Source organism: Galeopterus variegatus, unplaced genomic scaffold, assembly GCF_000696425.1.
Source record: "Galeopterus variegatus unplaced genomic scaffold, G_variegatus-3.0.2 Scaffold5835, whole genome shotgun sequence".
Taxonomy (NCBI): domain Eukaryota; kingdom Metazoa; phylum Chordata; class Mammalia; order Dermoptera; family Cynocephalidae; genus Galeopterus; species Galeopterus variegatus.
This window is the reverse complement of record NW_007731946.1, coordinates 77596-102908: the sequence shown is the minus strand read 5'-3', so window position 1 is coordinate 102908 and position 25313 is coordinate 77596. Positions and strand designations below refer to the sequence as shown.

Below are 25313 nucleotides of genomic sequence, written 5' to 3'. Positions count from 1 at the left end.
TATATCCAAAGGAATGGAAATCATCAAGTCAAAGATATACCTGCTCCCCAATGTTCATTGCCGCACTCTTCACAATAGACAAGAGCTGGAATCAGCCCAAAGGTCCATCATCGGATGAGTGGATACGGAAAATGTGGTATATCTACACAATGGAATACTACTCAGCTATAAAAACGAATGAAATACTACCATTTGCAACAACATGGATGGACCTTGAAAGAATAATATTAAGTGAAACGAGTCAGGCAGAGAAAAAGAAATACCACATGTTCTCACTTATATGTGGGAGCTAATTAAAAAAAATAAGAAAATGACAGACAACATAATTTTAAATGAAATGGAAGATATGGATAAGCACTTCACAAAAGAAGAAACACACACAGCTAAAATGAATGAATGAACAAATGACCAAACATATAAAATGCTCAACCTATTACTAATAAGGGAAATGCAATTAAAAAGCATGAGATATTGAACAGAATTTAGATCAGCAAAGCATTGAAGAGCCTTAATATATCCAGCACTGAGGAGGAGCTGGAGTGGTGAGAAATCTCACACACTGCGACAGAAGTGAAAATTAGTACAAAAAATATAGAAAACAGTTTGGCTTAACCCAGTATAGGATATAAACAAAAATGTTCATATCCTATGACCCAGTAATTCCACTCTTAGGTGTATATTCTAGAGAAAGTCTCTCACATGTGTACTAGGAAACATGTACAAGAGTAAACAAAATTAATATAATGGAAATGAGTGAATCACAGCTATATACAACATGATTAACTCTCAAACCAGATATTAAGCAAAGGAAGCAAGTAGGTCAAATAAGAATGCTTACAGTATGATTGCATTATATAAAGTTCCAAAACAACATAATCCAAACAAAATATTGCTTAAAAATATATACATAGGTGGTAAATGAACAAGAGAGAATGATTAACAAAAATTGAGGAGGAAAAATGTCAGCATAACGAAAGGCATAAATACATTTCTGTAGAGAAGTACAAAGGCACTTCTAAAGAACTGGTAATATTTTATTTCTTCCTGCATGGTCAGTACTCATTTTACCCTTACTCTTTAAAAAGGCAGCAGGGTGAAGAGATTAATGTGCATATTCCACCAGACTGCTTGGGTTTTTGAGAGGATTAAATGAGTTGATATATAAAAGTGTTTATAACAGTAGCACTTAGTATTACACGTATGTTAGCTATTAAATAAACTGTACATATGTATTCGTAAAAGTAAAGGGAAAAATCAAGTATGAAATTATTAAGTTGAAACAAAAAGAGTCAATTCTATTCTCTAAGCACTGCTAAGCACTGATTCAACACAGTTCTATGCTAAGAATCACATACAGTGACATAGCTACGGCAAGTTATTTTTTGCAGCAGAAATCATCTCTGCAGTGGGCACAGGAAACTTCCAGGTTGGTTTTTACTTCTTTTTGAAGAGTGGTTTGAAAAGAAACCAATGGAAGCTGTTTAGTTTAATTAAAACTTGTATAGTATCTTATGTTATTTCACAGCAATAAGAACTTTCAAAAACACAAAAGAATGCTAAATGGCTTTGACTGATGCCCTTGTGCCTCCCATGAGAAAGCAAAATGTTTTACAGAACACTTACCAAAATAAAACTATTCTTAATACAGTGAGGCAGTGAAACTGAACTTTAGAGAATGAATAATTGTTCTACTATTCAAAGATCATGATTATCTCAAGGAAACCATTATGTAAAGACTCAAGCTCACTTTTAAAATGTTTCATAAGTAGAATACTCCATTTAAATGAAGAGAAAAATATTTCCTAATCATCCTTCCCCATCTTGAATATAAGCATTTTTATGAAATCATTTCCTCCTTAAATCCTAGTTTAAAATTAGTAATTACAGCATTATTGTAATAGTAAGAAACAGGAAGCACCAAGAGTGTGTGTGTGTGTGTGTGTGTGTGTGTGTGTGTGTGTGTGTGTAACTGCATGTAGCAAATTACATAAAATGTTTGCATTCAAAGAAGAGTCAGGAAAAATACACACAAATAGTCAACTGGGTCCATCTGGAGAGTGGAGAATCAGAAACTTGCAGTTTCACTTATATTCTGCAGCCTGTTTGATTTTTTTAAAACAAGTGTGTATTAATTTTTGTTTAGATTACTATTATTCTTTCCTTAAAATCAGGTGTTATTGGTAAAATAACAAAGTAAAAATACATTTATTGTAAACAATATAGATTAGCCACAATGGAATACTATCCAGCTTTAGGAAAGAAGGAAATCCTGTCATTTTCAACAAGATGGATAAAACTGGAGGACATCAAATTAAGTGAAATAAGCCAGGTACAGAAAGACAAATACCATATGGTTTCATTTATATGTGGAATCTAAAAAAGTTCAACTCTCAGAAGCAGAGTATATTGGGCTGTGGCAGGGTGGGAAGATGTTATTTAAAGGATACAAAATTTTAGTTAGATAAGAAGAATAAGTTCAAGAGATTTATTGTACAACATGGTGACTACAGTTAATAACAATGTATTGTATTCTTGAAAATTGCTCAGAGTAGATTTTAAGTATTCTAACCAGAAAAAATGGTAAGTATGTGAAGTAAAGCACAATTAAGCCATTCTACAATGAATACAAACTCTAAGATACCATGTTGTACACAATATATATAATTTTTATTTGTGAATTAAGAAAAAATTAAAAAATAAATAATTAAAAAAATAAATTAGCAAAGACAAAAATTAAAATCATCCATAAACCCACCAATAAGAGATAACCATGGATAACATATCTCTTACCTTTGTAAGGTGTCCCCATGGTTGTTGCATATACATTCTTTTCATATTTCTTCAAACGGTCTTCTAAATTGTGAATCTAAAAATAACAAATATTCAAACCATATCATAAGACTGATATGGAAACATGTTTAAAAAAAAGCACTGCTACAGGCACTAGATTTTTTAATGCTGAACCCAGAATATAGGCAAATAAAATTTAAACAAGTGCTTTCTTTGATATGACACCAAAAGCACAGATACCAACAAAAATACATAAATTGGACTTAATTAAAATTTAAAATTTTGGCATTCAAAAGACACTGTCAAGAAAGTGAAAAGAACCTATGGAATGGGAGAAAATATTTGCAAATCATGTATCTAATAAGGAACTTGTATCCAGAATACATAAAGAGCACTCAAAACTCTTTAAGATGGTAAAATGGTGCAGCTGCCACGGAAAACAGTTTTGCAGTTCCTTAAAAAGTTAAACATAAAATTACCATAGGATCCAGCAATCCCACTACGGGGTATATACCCAAAAGAATTGGAAGCAAGTGTTTAAACAAAACCTTGTATGCAAATGTTCTTAGCAGCACTATTCGCTATTGCCAAAAGGTGGAAATAGTCCAAATGTCCATCAACTGATGAATGAGAAACAAAATGTGGTATATTATTCAACCATAAAAATGAAGTATCAATATATGCTACAACATTGATAAATCTTGAAAACATTATGGTAAGTGAAAGAAGACAGACATCAAAGGTTATGTATTGTATCATTCCATGTATATGAAATACCCAGAATAGGCAAATCTACAGAGACAGAAAACAGATTAACAGTTGCCAGGGGCTGTGCGGAAGAAGTTATAGGGAGTGATTGATTAATGGATATGGAGTTTCCTTTTGAGGTGATGAAATGCGCTGGAGTTAGATAATAGGGACAGGCTTCACAACATTTTGAATGAATTTAAAATGATTAAAATGGTAAATGTTATGTTAAGTGTATCCTACCATGAAAAAGTAACTAATACTAAAATTGTTATGCTAATACAGTTTTGAAGATTTGAGGGTGCTAGAAGAGAATTTTAAAGCAGTAACCTTGAGAATAGATGGGAAAAACTAAACCACGGGGGGAAGTAGGAAAAAATAAAGTAACATTAAGACTCAGTATCTGTCTTCATGAATTTTTTAAAATATTATGAACATTTTCAAATATACTCTAATAAAAAAAGTATGGTACAATTAATGCCATATAGCCATCCATCACCCAGTTTTAACAGTTATTAAGATTTCTGCCTGTATGATAATAAGAGAACTGGAAAATCCCTGAAGAATTAGCCTTTAAACTCAGCCTGCTAACTTGAACCACTATTTCTCCACAGTTTGAAAAAACACTTTACTAAAGATCTTGCACCACAATACACATATACTGGTGTGTGCATACATGTGCATACTTGGAGGTATACACACACACATGGTCTATTTAAATCGAATTCCATATCTTGTCATGGATAATATGTGGACAAATCATATTATTTTAGGACAATTTAACCACTAAGAAAAAGTACCAAAGATTGATGTCAATGTATTTTCTCTGTGAAAAAAACAACAAAAAAACCCTTCTGTTTAGAACTTAAGTTATCACAAATTATACAAACACAAATTGTTATCCAAAAGGTTAAGCATTAGAAAAAATAGTATGCAAATGTGATTATTTAAACTTATATGATCATGAATTTACAGAGATAGCCTCTAGCACCTCTGGATTTATAAATAAAATTTCCTGTGTAAGACAGAAGAATTTCAAAGCCAACTACTAAATCAATATTAAATCAATTATTTTTTTAAAAAACCAGCTAAATGAGATCAAAGTTCATACAAAAATAAACTTAGTTAGTTCAAAATAAAGGCACCTATTAGGCCTGTACCTGTTCTCTGAATTCTTGCTCTTTCAACTTCGAATCACTGATTAAAGTAGTCTTCTGTGCTAGTTGTGTCTGAAAAGAACAAAAAGTCATATCTGAAATGCATAGGGATTTCATCGTTGCCCGGACACATTTCTGAACTTCTTGGAAAATTTTTCCTTGTTAAAACAGTCTCTTTATGTTTTAACTTATAACACAGAATGCTCCTAAAATGCACTACCTTCAGTCAAATTCAATGAAGAATTAGTCTTACCTGTAGCTCCATAATTGTTTCCTGAAAATGGAAAAGAAAAAAAAATGATATATATAATAAAATCTACAGGTAAAGCAACAATAAAACAGAGCAATATGAAATTACAAGAAAATAAGTCATCAGTGTTATAGTTTTAAGGGATAGTCAGAGTTGAGGTAAGGTAACTTTAAATATTTGCTTTTAAACCTGGTCTATTTTGTTACAGAAACTATTACAGTCTAATTAGACAAAAACATAGGTAATCTCACATTGGTTAAAGGAAGGTCACTCACCAAACTTCAAACAATGATTACCACTTGAGAAAGGGAGGTGCTCACCAAGAGGGGTTTTATTCTGTATACTTCTGTATTAACTGACTCTTTTACAACAAGAATATGTTCATGTATTATTTGTATATTTTTTTAAAATTAAACATATTAACATATATTTAAAGCATGTACACCCTTTAGGGAAATTTCTGAAGCACGTTTTCTGGGATTCCACTCTGAGCTATAATCACAAATTGTTTTTCTGAAATTCAATACTGGTATACAATTCAAGATATTCTGAAGCACCAAAAAATGCTTGGAAGTAAAAGGATAAAAAGTCATGAAGAACAAAACAGAAAAATATTTTTTAGAGTAGAAATAAAAGTTGAAGATATTTTCTCTCCTTTCTTACAACACAAAGACTCAGAAAATCTTCTGAATATTATTCTCATAATCCTTAAATACTCTGGCATCCTGACACAGGTCAAAATGACACTACATGCAACATTAATACTTATTTTGATACTCAAGAAAAGCTCGTGTTAGACTAGGAAATACATGTATTTTCTCATAGAAAGTAATATTTAATAGCACTTGGTATATTCAAGTCATGACCAAACAGCCATAAAAAAAAAAAAAGAATTTAAACAGAATTAACTTAATAGCTATTAAAGAAACAAAGAAATGGTCCTCTCAGCTTCCTCGGTGTTTACACCGAGGTATACCTACCAAGGGGCACAGCATAACAAAGGCCTTTATAAAGGCCTCTTCTCTGCATTTTGGGAAAGTGATCCATGTCATTAGTTGCCTAGAAAATTGCTATCTGGTAACTGGCATCCTGTAATGAATCCTCTTGAGGATAAAGTCATGAACAGTGCCCACCCACTTTCCCAAGACCCTCATGACAGTGCTATGAAAAGGCCATCCTGGATAAGTATGAACATTTTAGGAAGTATAACTATATGGTGTCAGGCTTCTCAAATGGGGCCCACATGCCCCAGTTTGTGGGTGTGCACTTGTTGGGGTATACGATGGGACAAGCCGCCACAGGGTAAACGTGATCTATTCTTGATACCATCAATTCCACTTAAAGATCAGGATTATAAAAATGCTTGGATATGCAGGGCACCTCTCTTTGAATTCAGTCCAGTTTTCCAAAATCATCACCTTGCATCTGTATCTGGTCCGTTAACCAAGTCAAAAGACAGAAACTGGTTTTCTTAAAGGTACAGAACTAAAAACAGCATTTTTATGTGACTACAACTAAGGACATATTATAGAGTATACATTTTACATAAATTTTTAGCACAAAATATAAAAATCTAAAAATACCATACTTGCTACAGACCCTTTTTGGCTATGCTCCAGGGCCATGAGATTCACCTCCGTCGGCTATTCTTTCCATAGACAAGATAGAGAAGAACTAGTATAACAAATGTCTAGGCTTTGAAGTCTGGTTGATTGACTTTAAATTCCCACTACAACATTTATTGTGTGAGCTTGAATATTTTATTTAACTTCTTTGAACCTTAGTTTCACTGTCTATAAAATGGAGGGAAGAATCTCTCTCAAAAGGTTTTTGATAGGATGTAATGAGATAAACATGTACGTTAGTAGGAAGGTCAAACCATAGAAGTAACAATGTTTTCAAGAAACATGTAGAGCAAACTCAAGTTCCTCTCACATTATCATTGCCAGGGTTCTCCTCCTGCTCCAGCTTTTGCTGATATTTCTTCTGTAGTTCCTCAAGCTGAGTCTGCAGGTCCACTACTTTTGTAGTCATTTCTTCCTCACGAGCCTTTAGAATAAAAAAATGTGTTAATAAACAAACATATCAGAATAACGTTGAATACAGGCAACACAGCACATAGAAAACTACTTCAGTAGGAGAAATAAACACTTAAGAACACACTACTGTTCTCATTTTAATTCATCAATTTCACTTAAATTGATGAATTAAATTTTAATTCATCAGTTTCATTGTGCCCTAAACATTGTCTTTCATGCCCCACTTTCAACTCCAAGCCCTTTTCAATGCTACTTTCTATTCCTAGGATATCATTTTTCCCACCTTCACTCCCTCTGTTTTCACCCCACAAAGCTTATTAAACTGTTTTTTTCTCCTTAAACTAGGGTTCTCAGATTAAGCAACAATTAAGGATATAACAGTGTTGTGACCAAACTACAATATAAATCCTGTGTTTTAAGACTTTGGGCTTTTCTATATTGGGATTTGATTTCCAGAAAATATTCATTAAAATAAACTAGTAGATATTTTTATATCACAGCATTGCCCAACTAGCTGGCAACTTCCTGATCACAAGAAGTTGGGAAGTTTTGTTTTGTTTTTTTCCACTCTCTTTGGATAGGCTGCATAAATAAACCAACGGTCCTTTGTCCTAGTTTGGCAAACCTGCACATCTCCTATACGTCTGCCCCCATATCAACTCAGTGTTCTTTGCGTTAAAATGTTCAAATAAAATCTACTTTTGAAAAAAACAATTAATTACTGTCTAACTGTACTGATCCAATGTACTGTCTTCATTTGCCCTAACTGCAAAAAGACAGACAAGACTGAATTAGAAAAAGTAGTATATGACTTATTGGTCCAATGATCCTACTTATCAAATTTGGCATAAAAATTGCCCTCCTTCTATTTTGACTGCCCTGATAAAAGGCCTTTTGCCCATCCTTACATTCCTTCATTTTTCTTGATAATTGCCATGATTTATGTACAGAGCAATCCACACCTGTCCTTGTTCTTATAAATCTTTCAATAACTTCTGTGCTAAAAGAACATTTGGAATTGGAATACTGATCTGATTTGAGTAATGAAGACAATGTTTGCTGAGTAAGAGACTTAACAGGAAAAACAACCACAAACAGGTATCCGATTTAATAGATGATGAATTGCCAGAAATAAGAAACATCATTCTCTAAAACAAACAAAAACAGACTCGATGGCACAAAATAAGGCAATGAACCACATGACACCTGGAAAACCAAATTTTAAATACCACTTGTTATGAAACTTTCTTAGACTAATTGAAAAAAAACAAACCCCTTCTGTCAACATAAGCAAAGCAGATACCTCTAGTAACTAGCCTCCTTAGATGTCTCTCCACTAAGGTACACATTAACCTGGCCTCTACCCCTAAACCACCACTAACCAGAAATTGTTGTAGATATATTATTGCCCTTAGTCATGGTTTACTGTTTTATTTTATCACTGCACATCTTATGTGACTGTGCCAATGCAATTTAGCCTTGTTTGGAAGGATCATACCTCTATAGGTACTTATTCAGTTAAGCCCCCATTTTAATATGACAATTAGCTATGTCTGACATTTCCTTTGACAGCTGTGGGATACCAATCTAAAGCAAGCCTTTTAAGAATTAGAAAAGAATCCTTCATGTGTTATTTCTAACTTAAGAAACAATTCGTTCTGTAATATCCTTTGTAAATGTTTTCTAGCTTTTGTTGCTTTGAAGTAAAAACAAGAAAAATCAGTTAAATTGAATTTTTACGCATATATGTGAAGATTATGTTTTAAAGACTAGTTATTATGCCAAAGCCAAATCACTAAAATACAGTCAATGTTAAAAAGAAACCAGTTTTGGGGCCAGCCCGGTGGCGCACTGGAGAGTGCGCCGCTTGGGAGCATGGCGGCGCTCCCGCCAAGGGTTCGGATCCCATGTGGAGACCGGTTCCCGCTCACTGGCTGAGCGCGGTGTGGGCGCAACACCGAGGGTTGCGATCCCATTGCCGGTCCCCAGTGCGGGCGCAACACTGAGGGTTGCGATCCCGTTGCCGGTCAGTAAAAAAGACAAAAAGGAAAAAAAAAAAAAAAGAAACCAGTTTTGTATCTAATGTAGCTTTAGGAGCTACTCTTCTAGTGAGACTGCTCTGAGGTTGGGACTAGGCTAGTAGGTCAGCTCCCTTACTTGTGAGTACCCAGCTCCTCCTTTGAGCTGTCACCATACCCTCCTCCCAAATGAATTCTTCCCTGCCTACCATGTGTTACCTCCTTAAACTTTACCAAGTGTCTAGTATTTGCCAGGCACTGTGCTAGGTTCTAAAGACTAACGATGAACAACAAAATCTCTGCCCACAAGATGCTTACATTCTAGGGGAAAGGACAGATACATCAGTACATTCCTACATGTGTATGACAAAAATTACATGTTATAAGTGAGGTAACAAATACAGATGAATGTCAAAGGAACACAGATGCAATTATATCTAAGAGGCTTCAAAAAATTAAGTAAAAAAACACGATGCAGAAAAGCATATTCAAAAAGCTACCTTTTGAGTAGGAAAGGGAAAAACAATATATTTCACTTTTGCTTCTGTTTGCATAAGGAAACATTGGAATATTACATAAAGAAATAAATGGTTGCTTGTGGAGGGAGAAGGGAAACAGGACACAAAACACAATGGGTGTAATTTTCATTGTATACCACTCTCCGAGTATACTTTATATTACTTTGATCTTTAAGCCATGTGAATAAATTTGATTCTAAAATTTTTTCCTAAATAAAAGTTTAATTCATGAATGTGAATTAAGCCATGTGAATAAATTTGATTCTAAAATTTTTTCCTAAATAAAAGTTTAATTCATGAATGTGAATGAGAATGTGATTTTAGACACAATGAAAAGTATGAGCAGGGTAAAATATAGTGAAGAACAAGCTAAAGCTGACTTTGGCTGGAACACAGACTGAACCGGAAGAGGTATCACTGGGAAAATGGGAAGCCACTGGACATATTTAGGAGAAGTAATGTGATCATACCTTTGTTTCAAGATAGAAAATAACTGATAGGAACAGATGAGTATGTGTGAAAAAAAAAGATCGGCAGCAAGAAGATCAGATGAGAAATTAATACAAGCGTACTTCAAAAAGTTTGTAGAAAAATAGAATTGCAAGATAATATAAATCTTTCCACAAGTTTTTTGAAGTACCCTCATAAAATAGACCAGAGCAGATGAAAGATGGCTGCCCACCCAGACTGTGTGTGTTGAGCTGTCCCCCAAAAACTCACTGAAGCTTGTATTATGTCCCCCAAGTTTTATGTATTAGAAACTTGGCCCCCACTGTGACTGTTAAGAGGGTGGAAAATCCTATTATGGTAGTTGAAAGTTGGGGGCCTTGAAGAGGTGATTGAATTGTGGGACCGTGCAGTAGAGAATGAATTAAAAATGGTGGTCAGGGGTGTGGTTCTGAAGGTTTTAAAAGAGTCTGTCTCTCTCTCTGCTCTCTCTGCTTCCACCACCTTGCAATGTGAGACCCCTGGGTCACTGCTGCCACCAACAGATGGACTTTGGAATTTCCAGCCTCAGAAACTGTAAGCAATAAATTTCATTTTCTTTGTAAATCACCCAGTTTCAAGGTATTTTGTTATAAGCAACTGAAACAGACTAATACACTGTGGTAGTAGTGGTGCAGAGAACAAGCAATATGATTCAATGAAAAGCCACATCCTGAGAGTCTACTATATGGTGGATATTGTGCAGATTTCATGTCCTAATTGATATGTAGATGTATATGTGTGAGTGGCTTAGGAGGTAGAAGGTGGGAATCAAGGATGACAAAAGTTCCCAGCTTTTTCCAATGGAAGAATGGTAAGGATGTTATCTAAGTAGGAAAGGCAGAAAAATGAAAATGTTTCTGTGCTCAAATTTTCTATTAACAAACTACAGAATTATTTTAACCGATGACAAAAATACAGAATTCTACAATGTCATTGAGAAAACCTAACTGATAACAGTTTTTCAAAGGGAGAAAAAAATACCACTACATAATACATACAAATCCCATATAAAACTCCAATCGCAGAAATCTTTATATGAGAAAATGCTAGAAAATATGCCTCAGAATCAAAGCAGTATGGTGTTTGCTGAGAATTGCTAATATCCTTAGTAGTATTTACATTTTTAAAAAAATTCTTCAAGACAAGTATGCATTTGGGGTGTTTAGATGGAGACTGCCTATTTAATTACAAAGTTAGCCCCAGACTTGAGAGTTGAAAGTTTAAGACTACCCTATCCAATACAGTAGCCACTAGCTACCCTAGAACTGTGGCTAGTGAACACTTGAAATGTGGTTAGTCCAAATTGAGATACAATGAATTTGTGAGAGTGTGTATAAGACTACATGTGGAAATAATATTTTGGTTATACTGGGTTAGTTAACATGCGTTATTAAAATTAAATTCACAGAGCCAGCCCGTGGCTCACTTGGGAGAGTATAGTGCTGATAACACCAAGGCCGTGGGTTCGGATCCCTATACAGGGATGGCCGGTTAGCTCACTTGGGAAGGCATGGTGCTGACAACACCAAGTCAAGGGTTAAGATCCCCTTACCTGTCATCTTAAAAATAAATAAATAAACAAAAATAAAAATAATTAAATTAAATTAAATTCACCTGTTTCTTTTTCTTTTCTACTAGACAACTTTAAATTACAATGTGGCTCACATTTGTGGCTTGCATTACTTTGTAACAGACAGTGCTGGTCAAAGGCACAGGAAGAGGCTTGGGAAAGAGTCCACTCCCTTGCCCACCCTCCACTTCCTGCCCACTTAGTCAATTACTCTAAGCCTGAGGCTTGGAGGACCACTTCCTTAGTTCCCCTAATATACAGCAGATTATCAAGAAGGAATCATGCCAGAGGGCCTAGTTACCTGTCTCCTAGTTTCCTCACCCCTCTACCTACACAGGTTTATCATGACCCTCAGAAAGTCTACCATCTGCTACCCCACATGTCCAGAGACAGAGAAATAGCTCACAAAAGGGAACTCCAGAGCTGTGGCACAGTTTATCCCCTACAAATGAAGCTCCCTGATTAATTATCCATGATAAATAACTGTTGCCTTCTTCAAGTTCCTCTCTTAGGGAGAAGTCTTTATAAAATATGTACAGCTAATGAAAGATCACTGCTCTACCATTTACTATGTAGTTTTAGGGAAATCACTCACTTGCAAAAAACAGAAGATAAAACTAAACTAGCTAGAGTGTATCTTCCAATACCAACATTTTTTAAGCATTCAAGATGTAACAGTATTTTTTAAAATATAACACACACATATTCTATGGAAGTATAAGAAAATGTGGAATTATTTAAATCTTTTCATAATGAGATTTAAAGCTCAAAAATTATACAAAGGTAGCATCTATAGGCACGTATGGTATCCTGGAATTTTAGCCATTTCAATTACATTTAAAATAATAATTATTAGAATCTGTTCCTAGCTTGGACTTCTGCTGCTGACATAGTCAGTTGAGGCATAATTCTCTGATTTACACATTCTTAATCATCAAATGGTTCTTGGCATATGGTGAAATAAGGTTTGAAGTAACTAAAGAATCAGTAACCCAACAAGAGTAATTTATATTGTTTTACATTTGAAAATGTTCTTGGAACCCAAAGTACTCACTAGCATTCATGGTTTATCTTATTCTACTAATGGCTACAAGCCTAGCAAAAATCAGACTCTTTATAAATCTGCATATAGAACTCAAGTATTAGTTTGGATAATATTGAGCCAAAAAAAAACCCTTCTACATTAGAAAAACAGGATATCATCTTCAGCACTACTATGAAATCTATTAAGGCTAAATTTCAAAAGAGAGAGGGAGAAAATAAAGTACATCAAGAATTTCTTCATATCTTTTGGCTGTTCTTTTTAGATCATTATCTTTCTCTGCAATTTTCTTATGTAACTGATTTGTCTCTTCTTGATGGCTTTCCAAAAGTTCAGCCTCCACCTCCTGGGCTTTATCTAATAAATAAAATGGACACACATAAGAAAACATATTAGTCCAGTTAATATCTATATCCTATTTTCACTAAGAACCCTGTTTCAAATTCATTTTGGTAACATTCAATTTTATATAAGCACTGTAAGATGTTTTTAATGAGACATCCAGCACAACAGTGATCAAATGCAGTATTTATGGATTAAATTGAATCCCCAGAAGTTAAATGTGTTGGAGGCTTGGTCCCCACTGTGACAGTGTTAAGTGAATGGGAAATCCTATTACGGTAACTGAAATGTGGGGCCTTAAAGGGTGCCTTAAAGAGGTGATTAGATTGTGAGGACAATGTCTTAGTAAATGGGTTAATAAATTGATAGTTTAATTGTGGTCATGGGCATGGTTCTGAAGGCTTTAAAACGAGAGTGCACAAGGAGCTCTCTCTCACTGCTTTGCCATTCTGCTATATGAGACCCTTGCATCACTGTCACCACCAGCAAGCTCTTCACCAGATGTGTACCCTGGATTCACCAGATGTGTACCCTGGACTTTGAACTTCCCAGCCTCTGAAACTTTATCAATAAATTTTGTTTTCTTACAAATTACCAAGTTTCAGTTATTCCATTATAAACAACAGAAATGAACTAATACATGTACCCTCTTGCTGAGCAGAAGTGCCTTTATAAGGTAATTAATTAGCTAATGCTCTCAGGTTCTTTCACCTGCTCCTCCTCTCTCTTTAAGGCAAATCATTGCCAGGCAGGGCAGGTTTCCACTAGAGAATTTTCTTGGGCAAGGATCATCTTTTTCTTCAGTATAACTTAAAGCACTTACTGCAAGTGCAAATAGAAAATTTTTAATCATTCTCTGCTGATTATGATCTGTTCCTTATTGAACTTAAATTTTTACTTACTGATAGTTTCTTTTATGGTCATTTCCAGCTCCTGTTCCTTTTGTGCTAGCTGTGTATTAAACTCCCTCATCAGCTGCTTTAATGTGGAATTGTGCTTCAACTCAAGGTCTTCCTGCTCCTGTCTGAGTAAGAAAAATGTAAAAAGTTAACCGCTGCCACACAAAGAAGAGGTTGCAAAGAGTTACCTGGTCTTCAAAACAGTGCATACAGTGTGACCTCACTAGTATGACCTCACTGGTATGACACCTTTTTAAGGGTGTGTGTGTGTGTGTGTGTTTGTCCAGGCACAGAAAACTTCTGAAAGAATATATAAACTATTATAATTACCTCTAGGGAGTAGCCCTGGGGACTGGAGAATATTTTCTTCTCCACTTAAATTTTCATCATACATATCTACGTTATACAATAAAAATGCTAATACTAAAAGTAATAAAAAGAAAACAATTACTTGAATATATACCTCATAATCATGTTCTTACATGCAGAAAAGATTTTTCCCCCTAACTGGACTTGGAACACCACTGCCTCTTGCCCTAAATTGTTTACTGCTCCTCAGTATTTAATTTACTGGAATTATGTTAAATACTTTGGGTAGGCAAAACATCCAAATAACTTAAAATAACTATATTAGGCACCAAAAAAGGAGACAATTACAGAAGACTGCCTTAAAAACATTTATGCTGAAATAAAACTTACTTGATTTTCTCTTGCATTTCTTGTTCACATTCTTTCTTTAGTATATCCAATTCTTGCTGATGCTCCTTCCTCAACATTCGAAGGTCTTTCTGCAATTTAACAATCTCCTTGCACAGCTTCTGTTTCTCCCGCTCTGCTGCTGCTAATTTAAACTCCAGGTCATTGTGCTGGGCTTCCATGTTATGAAGCAATTTGGGTTGGACCACATGTGATTTGGACTTTTCTTCAGCACTTTCTTCCAAAACTTCTGTGGGTTTATTTTTTCCATCCATCTGTTGTTGTAAAGCCTGTAATTTTTCATATTTTGAGGTCAACTCTTCTATTTCAACTCTATGTACTTCCTTCTCTCTTACTAAGCAGGAATCCAGCTCCTTTACCTTTTGCTCCAAGATCTGACAAGTTATTTCCTTCTCCTGGAGGGTTTTCTGAACATCGTCAACCACATTTGCCAAGTTTTGCTTTGCCCCTATGTTATTTTTATCTCCCTCTTCTCCTACATGCTGGGACACTATCAAGGAATATTTCCTGTTCTTTTCAAGTTCTTCTTGAAGATGATCGATCATAACTTGATCCTCATGTTGCTTTGCTTCAGCATGTTCTAACTTTATTAAGAGCTCCTGGTATTTGTACTGCATTTCAGAATGAGAAGAAATTGTCTCTCCTTTTTCCTGCTCTAGCATCTGCAATAGCTTTTCTTTTTCAGTTAAATTTCTTTGTAGAACACTGATTTTTTCTTCATATGCCTTCTGCACACAGCCTTGGGAATCTGCTTCTCGCTCAGTACATGCTGCCACATTTTTTGCTGATCTGGGTATAAGCAATGCTTCTGATTGTGGTAAACTTTCCAATGACTTAAGTTTTTCTTCCAAGATGTGAACTTCCCTCTCTCTTTCTTGCAATTTTGTATTTAGTTCACTCAAATGGCTTTCTGTACCTTTCTTATATTGCTGTTCTTTCTCTTCCATTTGAGATAACAACTGCTTCTTGATGGCAGCAATTTTTTGTTCAGCTTTTTTCTTCAGTTCTGCTAATTTTGCAGCACTTTCTAACTCAAGTCTATCTTCCAGTGCCTTTAACTCTTCTTCTTTGCTTTTCACACTTGAATTCACATGTTCTAATTCTTTCTTCCTAGTTTCAAGTTCAGCTTTCATGGAAGACACTAGATTTTCAAGTGTTAAGATTTTTTCTTCAGCTTCTTTAACTCTGTTGTCCTTTTCTTCTCCTAACTCTTGAAAGTGTTGAAGTTTCTGAACCAATTCTTTCTGTTCAATATTCTTCTGTTGATCGCAATTTTTAAGAACTTCATTTAAGGACTCAATTTCAATTGTTTTCTGAGTAATGTGGTCCTCTAACTCCACAATTCTTGCTGTTTGAGTCTTTAACTCAGTCTCTAAATTACACGCCTTTTTCTCCATCTCGCTCTTCTTTTCCTCCATTTCACCCTTTAAACGTTCATATCTTTCATTTTGCTGATCAAGGTCTTCCTTCAATAAATTTATCTGCTCATCCTTTTCACTAGCTTCCTCTGTTTTTGACTCAAGCTGCATCTGCAATTCTTTAATAGTATTTTGATACTGTGTAAATTTTGACTGTGCTTTCTTCTTCCATTCTGAGAATTTGTTGGACCAGTGATCTACCTGCTCAAGAGCAGAAATTTTCTCTTTATTCAGTGTGTCAACTTTCAAAGATAAATCTTGCACCTGATCCAGCAATTCACATTGTTGTTTATCATATTGCTTACTTAGTGATGAAATGGCTGCTTCTTTTTCAGTTAGGCTGATACTATTCTGAAGCTGAGCATTCAAATCAGCTAGTTGTTTACTAAGATTGCTAATCTCAGATTTTTTTTCTTTAAGCTCTTCTTTCATCAATGTGACAGCATTGATGTTTTCAGATAACTCTTTCTTCAACTGTGTGATACAAGACTCCTTTTCAGAGGCAGCCTGTTGCTGATTGCCTCCTTCTTTCTGTAAGACTTCTTTTTCAGTTATAAGACCTTCAATATCAGCCTTCATGCTCTTGATTTGATTTTCTTTTTCTTCTAACTGATGGGTAGCCTGTTGAAAAGAACTATTCAGTATATTTTGCTTCTCTGTTAGCTGTCTAAGTTGTGCTTCTAATTCAGAAACTTTGCATGTTTTAATTAGCAGGGCCTCTTTAACTTTAGTTGTGTGGTGCTGACAATGGGAAATCCTAGAGAGAATGGCAGTAGTTTTACTACTACTAATGTTAATTAACTCATTTGTTTTAGCTTCTAATAAGGCTTCAGTTTTCTTACAGTAAGTATCTAGTTTAACTGCTAGTTCCTCAGACAGTATTTTGAATTCTAAGTTTTTATCCTCCAGGCTTTTCTTACTTCTTTCATATAAAGATTTCAGATTCTGGAATTCTTCATCTGTGGTTTTCAACTTGATAGTCAACTCAGAAACCTTAAGCTTATCTTTTTCTGCCAGCATCTTCAGTTCAACCAGCTGCTCTTGAAGAGAAGTATTTTCCTTCAGAGAATAATTCAAGTCAACCTTCAGCTTTTCAAGTTGTGCTTTCAGTTTAGTCTCATTATGTGAGAGGGAATTCATATGAACAGACTTCTGCTTTAACTGTTCCTGTAATTCATTTATTGTTGTATCCTGCTTAACACTTTCTTCCTTCAGCCACGTTATTTCCTTGTTCATCTCTTCTTTTTCACACCCAAATATGAGAATCTTTTGCTTCAGTTCTTCTACCTCTTCTTCTTTCTCCTGTAATTGGATTTCATGTTTTTCCTGAAGTTCTTCAGCTTGCTGATTAAGTTTCTTTTCCCAGTTTGATATGACATCCTTGAGTTCTCGCTGATGCACCTCAGTAAGACTTTCTATTTGCTCTTTTTGGTTTGTTTCCAGTCTTGACACTGCATCACTGATTCCAGCTGAGTTAGCCTGTGCCATTTCCAACATTTTGGCATTGAACTGTTTTTCTTTCTGACCAAGCTCTAGAACAGTATTTTCAAGCTCTTTTTTAAGTTTGGCTTCCTGATCCAACAATTTCCTCTTTAATGTTTCTTGCATCTCCTTTGCTTTCTGCTTCATTTTTTCCATCTTTTTTTCTTGATTTTTAAATTTGGTTTCATATTCCTCATGCAAAATACTAATACTAGCCTCCTTGGCTGACAATTTCTGTTTGAGTGTCTCAATTTCTTTGCTCTGTCCCTCTCTCATTTGTAAAATCATATTTTCCTTTTCCATCAAGATTTGCTTTGTCTGTTCCTGCTCTATGTTATTATCTTTAAGTTGGGATTCATAGAGTTGGGTCAAAGATACTACATTTTGCTCCATTTCACTATTCTGTTTCTCAAGTTGCTGCATTAAGTCCTGCACCTGGGTTTTGTGAGTATCTAACTCAGTACAAACATCTTTCTTCTGTGTTTCAACTTCAGCTACCAGTTTAGTAAGAAGAATTCTTTCTTTTTCCAAATCCAATAACTTCTGCTGCAATTGGGCCAACTGCTCCTCATACACTTTTGCCTGCTCATGTGTGGTACTCTGATATGAATGAAGAAGATCCAGCTTGGCAGATGCCTGCTGCAGTTCCCCTTCAGACCTTTTAATATTTGCCTCTAAATTTTCTACATGGGCCTGATGTTCTTGCAAATTCTTATCCTTTTCTTTCAAGAGAAGCTCAAGTTGATTAATTTGATCTTTTAATGCCTTCTCAGTTCTCTGGATAGACATCTCTTGTTCTTTAATCATACTGTCAACTTGTTGCTGGTGATGATTCTTCTGTTCATCCAGCTTGGCCTCTAATTCCTGCTTCATTTTCTCTGCTTGATCTTTTAGAACAGAAAGTTCCTCTTCTAGTTTGTGACGGGCTTTTAATACTTCTGACAGTTCAGAAGATAATGATTCCAATTCTGTTTGCTTCACATCAAGCTTTTCTAAAGTCTTTTCATTCATTTCTGCTATGTGGGCCTGGAAGAGAATCTCTTTGTCCTTCAACAATGTTTCCTTTTCTTGCTCACACTTTTCTCTAAGTTCTTCCATTTCAGTCTGATGCTGTTGCTTTAAGGCTTGGAGTTTTTCAGTCCAAAGGTTATCTTGCTGATGCTGTAGTCTTTCCAATTCTGTCTTGTGTTTTTCAACCATGATTGTAATTTCTTTATTGTGCTTATTTTTTTCAGCTTCCAAATGAACAGCTAAATCTTTTGATTGGTTTTTGCTTCCTTGTAAGCTTTTTTCCAAAGAACTTTCCAATTCAAGAATTCTCTGTTAATAAAAACAAATGTATCTTTATTAAAGTACATACTTATTGATTAGCGATGATATAAAGATATGATGTCTACCACCTATTTAAAGATTAAAATTTAGACAAATAACTTTACATATCATACCAAACACTACTAAAAGAATCATATAATAAAGTTATATTTTTATCACAACCAATAATTCCAGATCCTTTCTTCTTATTTGAGTAACCATTTCAACTACTTGTATTTTCAAGAATATTCTAAATGGATAGTCAAAAAGAAATAAATCATAAAATAGAAAATAGTAACTTTTGATAGGAAGATGTATTTTTTTTTCTTATTTCTATTTTAAGACCTACGACAGTATTTTATTACTTTCATAATTTAATTTTGGAAGAAAAATATAGTACCTGATTTTTCCACCCCTAAAATTGTTATTTAGAAGGTTTCCTTCAAAAAGAGGAGCTTTTATAAATTTTACCAAAGATTACTATTATGTCATGAAAATACCAATACTGATTCTGAAGGAAAAAGAGTTAAGTAAGGCAGAGCCATAGAATGTCAGTGCTGGAAAAATATTAAGGAATTACTGAATCCAATCTCTTCATGTGACCAGTGAGAAAATTGAGGTACAATTAATTAGCAAAGCTAGAAAGTGGAAGATCTTGGCCTCCTAAGTGCCCATTTCACTCTACCATGCCACCCTTTGTAAATGTTGGTAATAAAAAAATAAAGCACAGTTTAGTACTATGGGTAAGAATTGTGACTGTTTCACTGTCTAAACCAGAGCAAAAGCTAAAAAATCAAAATAACATCCATTGGTTTTCTAAAGAGGTAGTACATTTCAAGTACTGCTGAAGGAAATGTCAGAGGACGTTAAAAATGTGCACACAGGGACAAATATACAAATATGTTCTCTACAGGACTATGTTTAATATTGAAAAGCTGAGAAAAACTTAAATGCAAAAACAGGGTACTGGTGTAATTAAACTGTGATATAAACAAAGAATGGATTATGTTTAAGACATGACATGAGATGAAGCTGGACAAGCAGGAAGATGCCAGGACAAGTGCTGCTACAAAGTGAGGCCACTTCCTGGCGATCAATGGAGTGGAGATGCTGCATAGTCTGAGCACAAAGCAGCAGAGTGAATGGCTGACAGAAATACAGCCAGCTAAAGGCACAACCAAGAGCACCACGTAGCAAACACAACCCTAAACCAAAACCACTCCCATAAATAGCTCTCACTACCTACAAATGAAAGGCATGTATACATAAATCTAACCCAGTGAAACAACGGTTTCTCTGAAACTTCATACGGACTGGAGAGAGAACAACATTTTCCATATACAAATAACTTCATAGCTCTGGAACCTGAATATTATTTAAACTTACAGTTCTATAAGCCTCTGCTTCTTGCTGAAGGTCTTGGAGTTTATTTTCACTCTCTGTGAGGATTGCTTTTTTCTGCAACTCTAACTCTTCCAGCGCCAAAGATTCTTGCTGTTCTTTTTCTTGGGTAATCTTCAAATATTCTGATTGACTCCTTTCCTGTGCCAAAAACAATTAATACCACCTTAGAACCACATAAATCTTCAGCATTCCCAAAGTACTTCCACAGGAATCATTCATTTCATTTGATCTGCACCCAGCAGAGTGCAGCACTGGGAGCGCAGCGTCGCTCCCGCCGCGGGTTTGGATCCTATATAGGAATGGCCGGTGCACTCACTGGCTGAGCACAGTGCGGGCGACACCACACCAAGGGTTGCGATCCCCTTACCGGTCACGAAAAAGACAAAAAAAAAAAAAAAATGCAATTCAGACAAAACTTTCTGAGCCTTGGCCTTGAACTCTGGTGGGTATATTCAATTTGGTGAATTTTTAGACATTCTTCCTGAAATAAGTTATGCAGTCTCTGCTTCAGATAACCTGTCTTCTCCTTTTCGTATCCCTAGCCTACTGCCAGGGTGGGAGGGATGGATAAACAAACAAACAAATAAACTGAAAGCCTGATGAAAGCTTGTTAGGTCAGTAAATTTAATTTTCACACAATACTAAGCTAACGAGCTCTGTCAGCCTTTCTTGCCTACTTCCTACCATCTCTGCACACTCAAAGGTCATGGCTGCTAGTAGTCTGACCTCAAGCTGAGAGGCAGAGGTAAGGAAATAACAGTTTTATAACTCTGCCAAGTTTACCTACAGCAAGAACAAAATAGGTACAATACTTACAAGAGCTACTTTCATTTGCTCCTCAAGTTCCCTTTCTCTGTTCTGAAACTTCTTGGTCAATTCCTGCTCTTTGCTAGCCAGCTCCTTTTCATGAAGCTTCTGTAGTTTAGCAATTTGTTCTTCTGAGGATTTCTGAAAATCAGTCAAAAAGATAAAGTGAAAACACCCAGAATAAAATACGTAATTCTACAACTAAATAATACTTTATTATAGTTTAATCAACTTAAGAGGAAAAATTGGAACATATTTCCAGCATAGATCAAAAGTCACCAAAGCCATGATTGTTAAAAGAAAAACCAGTTTACATTTTTCCCTTAGTTTAAGACAAGAAGTGCTGACAGTAGAATCCTGTGTGTGGCTGAAGCTCTATTTCCACGTCTTGCACAGATGTTCCACACTGGTCAGAATAGGAAAGCATAGCATGGGGAATAAAGATGTTCTCAGAGAAGGCACTTCACTGTGGTCAAGCTGCCCTGGCTGCAACAATCTAATAATGCATAGCTTTCCAGGCATGTACTATTTATTAAAAGATATTGGACTTGTTCTTTCTTAGGTAGGAAAACTCAATCTTATAAAAATGTCAAATACCTCTATATAAACCTAAAAAATATATATAATCAAAGAGAACTAGCAACACAATGGGGGGTGGGGGGGGGGGTTGTCATTAAACGAAATAAACATGCAAGACTAGCTGATACTCTTCCAAAAAATAAGAGAATAGAGGCTACCAAATAGAACACATTATAAAACTAGAGTAAATAGTGCAATACCAGCACATAGACAAAGCAATGGAGTGCAGAGAATCCAGAAAAGACCCATACTTGATACTTTAATAATTTTGTACGTAATAAAGATAATACAACAGATAGGAAAAAGTGGGTTATTAAGTAAATGATTTAGAGACTACTTGGTAGTCATCTGGAAAAATGTTAAGTTGAATCCCTACCTCACTCCTCACACCAAATAAGTTACAGTTGGATCAAAGATGTAACCATAAAAGAATGAAACTGTAAACATGCCAGAAGAAAAAATAGAATTTTTTTTAATGATCTCAGAATTGAAGCATGTATGTGTTTTTAAGTAGAACAAAATCCAGGCAGCATTTAGGAAAAAGGCTAATAAATTCAACTACTAGGAAAAGAAAAATTTCTGCATGGCCAAAAAACCCCCAAAAAAACAAAATACAAAAACAAAAACAAATCATAAACAAGGGCAACAAATACAAGGTCAAGGGTTCAGATCCCTGTACTGGCCAGCCACCCCCCTCCCCAGCCCCAAAAGGCAACAAATAACAAACAGAAAATTATTTGGATAAAAGGACCTCATATCCAAAGGGCTAATTCCCACCATAATTAAAGAACTTCTATAAATCAATAAGAAAAAGACTAACAGCCCGAAAGAAAAATGAGTCAAGAATTCAGCCAGGCAACTCAAGGGGAAAAACTACAAATTTCTTTTAAACATAAAAATTTGTTTATCATACTGGTAAGAGTTATGCATATTAAAACTACAATGACATCTTTTTTTTTTTTTTTCCCTATTTATAAAATTGGAAAGACAGAAGGGTTAAATAACACCACCTTTAGCGGGAGGGACATACACTGCTTGTGAGTGTGTAAACTGTCCTCTACAAAACCTGTAGCAACTAGCCAATAACTAAAAATATACATTATCCTTGTCTGAGTAATATTCCATTTCTAGGCCTCTATACTAAAGAAATACATATATGAGCAAGTACACATAAGGATATTCACAATTTGCAGTAGCAAAAACTGAAAATCTAAAAATCTATTAGCAAGAGATTGATTATATTATGGGACATTCATACAATGAAATTCTGAGTAGCCTTTAAAACAACTGGGGCATCATTATCAATTATCAATGGATAAGGAACAATCTCCTAGATAGAATATTAACTGGAAAAGCAAAATATAGAACAGCATATAACACTCTATCTTTTGTGTTAAAAAAATCAAAGCGGATTATAGAACATGAAAGAAAAATTATATAGGCAGAGACTATCTCTGCAAAGCATATTCAAAAAGAAAACAGTGGTTTTCTTTGGAAAAAACTAAAGGGCTAAAATGGAGGGGAATCTTTTCATTGTATACTTTTTATTTTTTTAATAAATATTTTTCAAAATAATAATAATTCAAAATAATTCATTATTTTTAGGTTGTTAGTCCATGGTAACATTACTTATCACATCATATGACTAATTATTTAAAAAATTAAAATACAGTCAGGCAGTTATAGTTAAAGACTTGTATATCAAATAATCAGTCATAAATAACTTCTACTTTGCAAGTTGTCTATAGCTCAACAGAGGAAGAAAATTTATGAAAAGAATATAACTTGCCCCCTCTATATCTGTACGCACACTGTAATTATTTATATAATACCCACTAAGCACTAGTAAGTAAAAGCATGGAAACATTATCAGAAGTTGTAAAAAAAGACACCGCAACTCTGAAATCAAAGCCTTACCTATTCAGATCTATAATTTATCTTGAGCCATTTTAGTGGCCATAATCAAATACGGGTTGAGTATCCCTAATCCAAAAGTATGAAATCTGAAATGCTCCAAAATCTGAAACTTTTGAGTGCTAACGTGATGCACAAAGGAGATGTTCAAGGGAGGTTTTCAGACTTCAGGTTTTCAGATTAGGGATGCTCAACCAGTGCGTATTCTGCAAACGTTCCAAAATCTGAAAAAATCTGAAATCTGAAATACTTCTGGTCCCAAGCATTTGGAATAAGGGATACTCAACATGTATCAAGAATATAAATGCAGAGCCAACAAAGGAATTAGATAAAATGGGCAAAGAGTCAACAAAGGCAAATATGACAGGAGGAAAAATAGGCAAAAACCAAAGCAGAGAAAAATGGGTGAGGAAGGAAGCTGGGGGCAGGGAGGGGTCATGAGGATGGCATATTCACATTTCTGAAAAACTGGAAAACTATGGGATTTTAAAAATGCATTAATTTCTTTTAAAAAGACCTTTCCAAAAAGCTAATTTTGAAAATGAAATCTATCTATATTTTTAAGAGTAACCAACATATTAAGTAATAATGATCCTTTAAAACATTTTAACAACCTAGCCCCTCAGTCACTTATTCCCTCATTCCCTCAAAGACACACACAAGGCAAGTAGTTTCTTGGCCAAGTTCTATGAAAGATATTCTACTGAAGCAGCTAAGCAGCCTAGAGTCAGGGAGTCATAAAGCAGTTAAGCAACAGCTTAGTTTATAACATGGCCCACGGGAGAGAAAGCAAAGCCTAAAAGGATCCAAAGAATTACCTCAGTATTAACTTTATTTCTCTATCAACATGCTTTTTTACTATATCCTAAACATCAAGATCTAAAATACAAATTAGCTGTTCTGTACAAAGATTGTATGAAAAACATCAGACTTAAGTTTTCAAATTTTGTACCCCTTGTAGCCCATTTCAATCCAGAATTATTCTTACTTTCATTATATCAACAACCTCCTGTTTCACCCGACTTAATTCCTGTTGAAGACTGATACGTTCCTCTTCACTTGTTTTTTCGATAGCTTTTATTTGTTCATCCATTTCTGCTTTCATTCTTTTCCGTGCTTCTTCTGTTTTTTGGGCTGTACTCAAGGCTTTTTCAAGTTCCTCAAAAGCTATAATGAAAACAGCAGAAAACAAGTATCTCAAGAAATGATATCATCAAGCTAAAGTGTTTTACATTCATTTTACAGGAACTAAGAGCAGCAGTAGCAGGACAGATTAAAAAACTCATCATTGTTCTAAGCTAAGAGAAATTTCTGAGTTGTTCAACAAAGCCGCAAGAAATGTTCAGTCACTGAAACCAATTTGTTGTTGAGTTCTGGATTAGAAAATTAAAACTGCTTATATGAGCCTCACTTTTTGAAAAAAATATTAAATTACTAAAGGTTCCTCACTCTCCCCACCAGTGTCCTTATCGATAGCAAATTTAAAGAAATGAGGATCTGCCCCTAATTCTGTACTATATAATTTCAATTGCTTTTTTGTTTCCTATTCAGTTCTTAACTCATTTATCATTAATAATTATGTAATACTATTGTATATTCATTAGGACATTTTTAAGAATGGAAAAACTATTCTTTGGCAAATCTTATTTTTAAAAACTTCTTAACCATATAATAAAAGAGGAGCATTTTTTGTTTGTTTCTTTTTTTAAACACTTACTGGCTAAATCACATATTTAAACAACGCATTTTCTTTTCCTTTTTTTTTTTTTTTTTTTTTTTTTTTTCGTGTCCGGCAACGGACCGCAACCCTCAGTGTCGAG

At 34.9% G+C, this 25313-nt stretch overlaps 1 protein-coding gene across 3 annotated transcripts in view; it reads right to left on the bottom strand.

Moving 5' to 3' along the window:
* GOLGA4 (golgin A4) overlaps positions 1–25313 on the bottom strand; it is a 120812-nt gene that overhangs the window by 20347 nt on the left and 75152 nt on the right. For all 3 annotated transcript variants that reach the window (XM_008590069.1, XM_008590071.1, XM_008590070.1), the window contains 10 exons: positions 24482–24660; positions 21010–21141; positions 20176–20331; positions 14561–18798; positions 13865–13986; positions 12847–12977; positions 6880–6993; positions 4948–4968; positions 4698–4766; positions 2791–2866 (listed from right to left, as the gene is read on the bottom strand). In XM_008590069.1, coding sequence (XP_008588291.1) covers positions 2791–2866; positions 4698–4766; positions 4948–4968; positions 6880–6993; positions 12847–12977; positions 13865–13986; positions 14561–18798; positions 20176–20331; positions 21010–21141; positions 24482–24660 — 5238 coding nt within the window. The remainder of the gene's footprint in view (positions 1–2790; positions 2867–4697; positions 4767–4947; positions 4969–6879; positions 6994–12846; positions 12978–13864; positions 13987–14560; positions 18799–20175; positions 20332–21009; positions 21142–24481; positions 24661–25313) is intronic.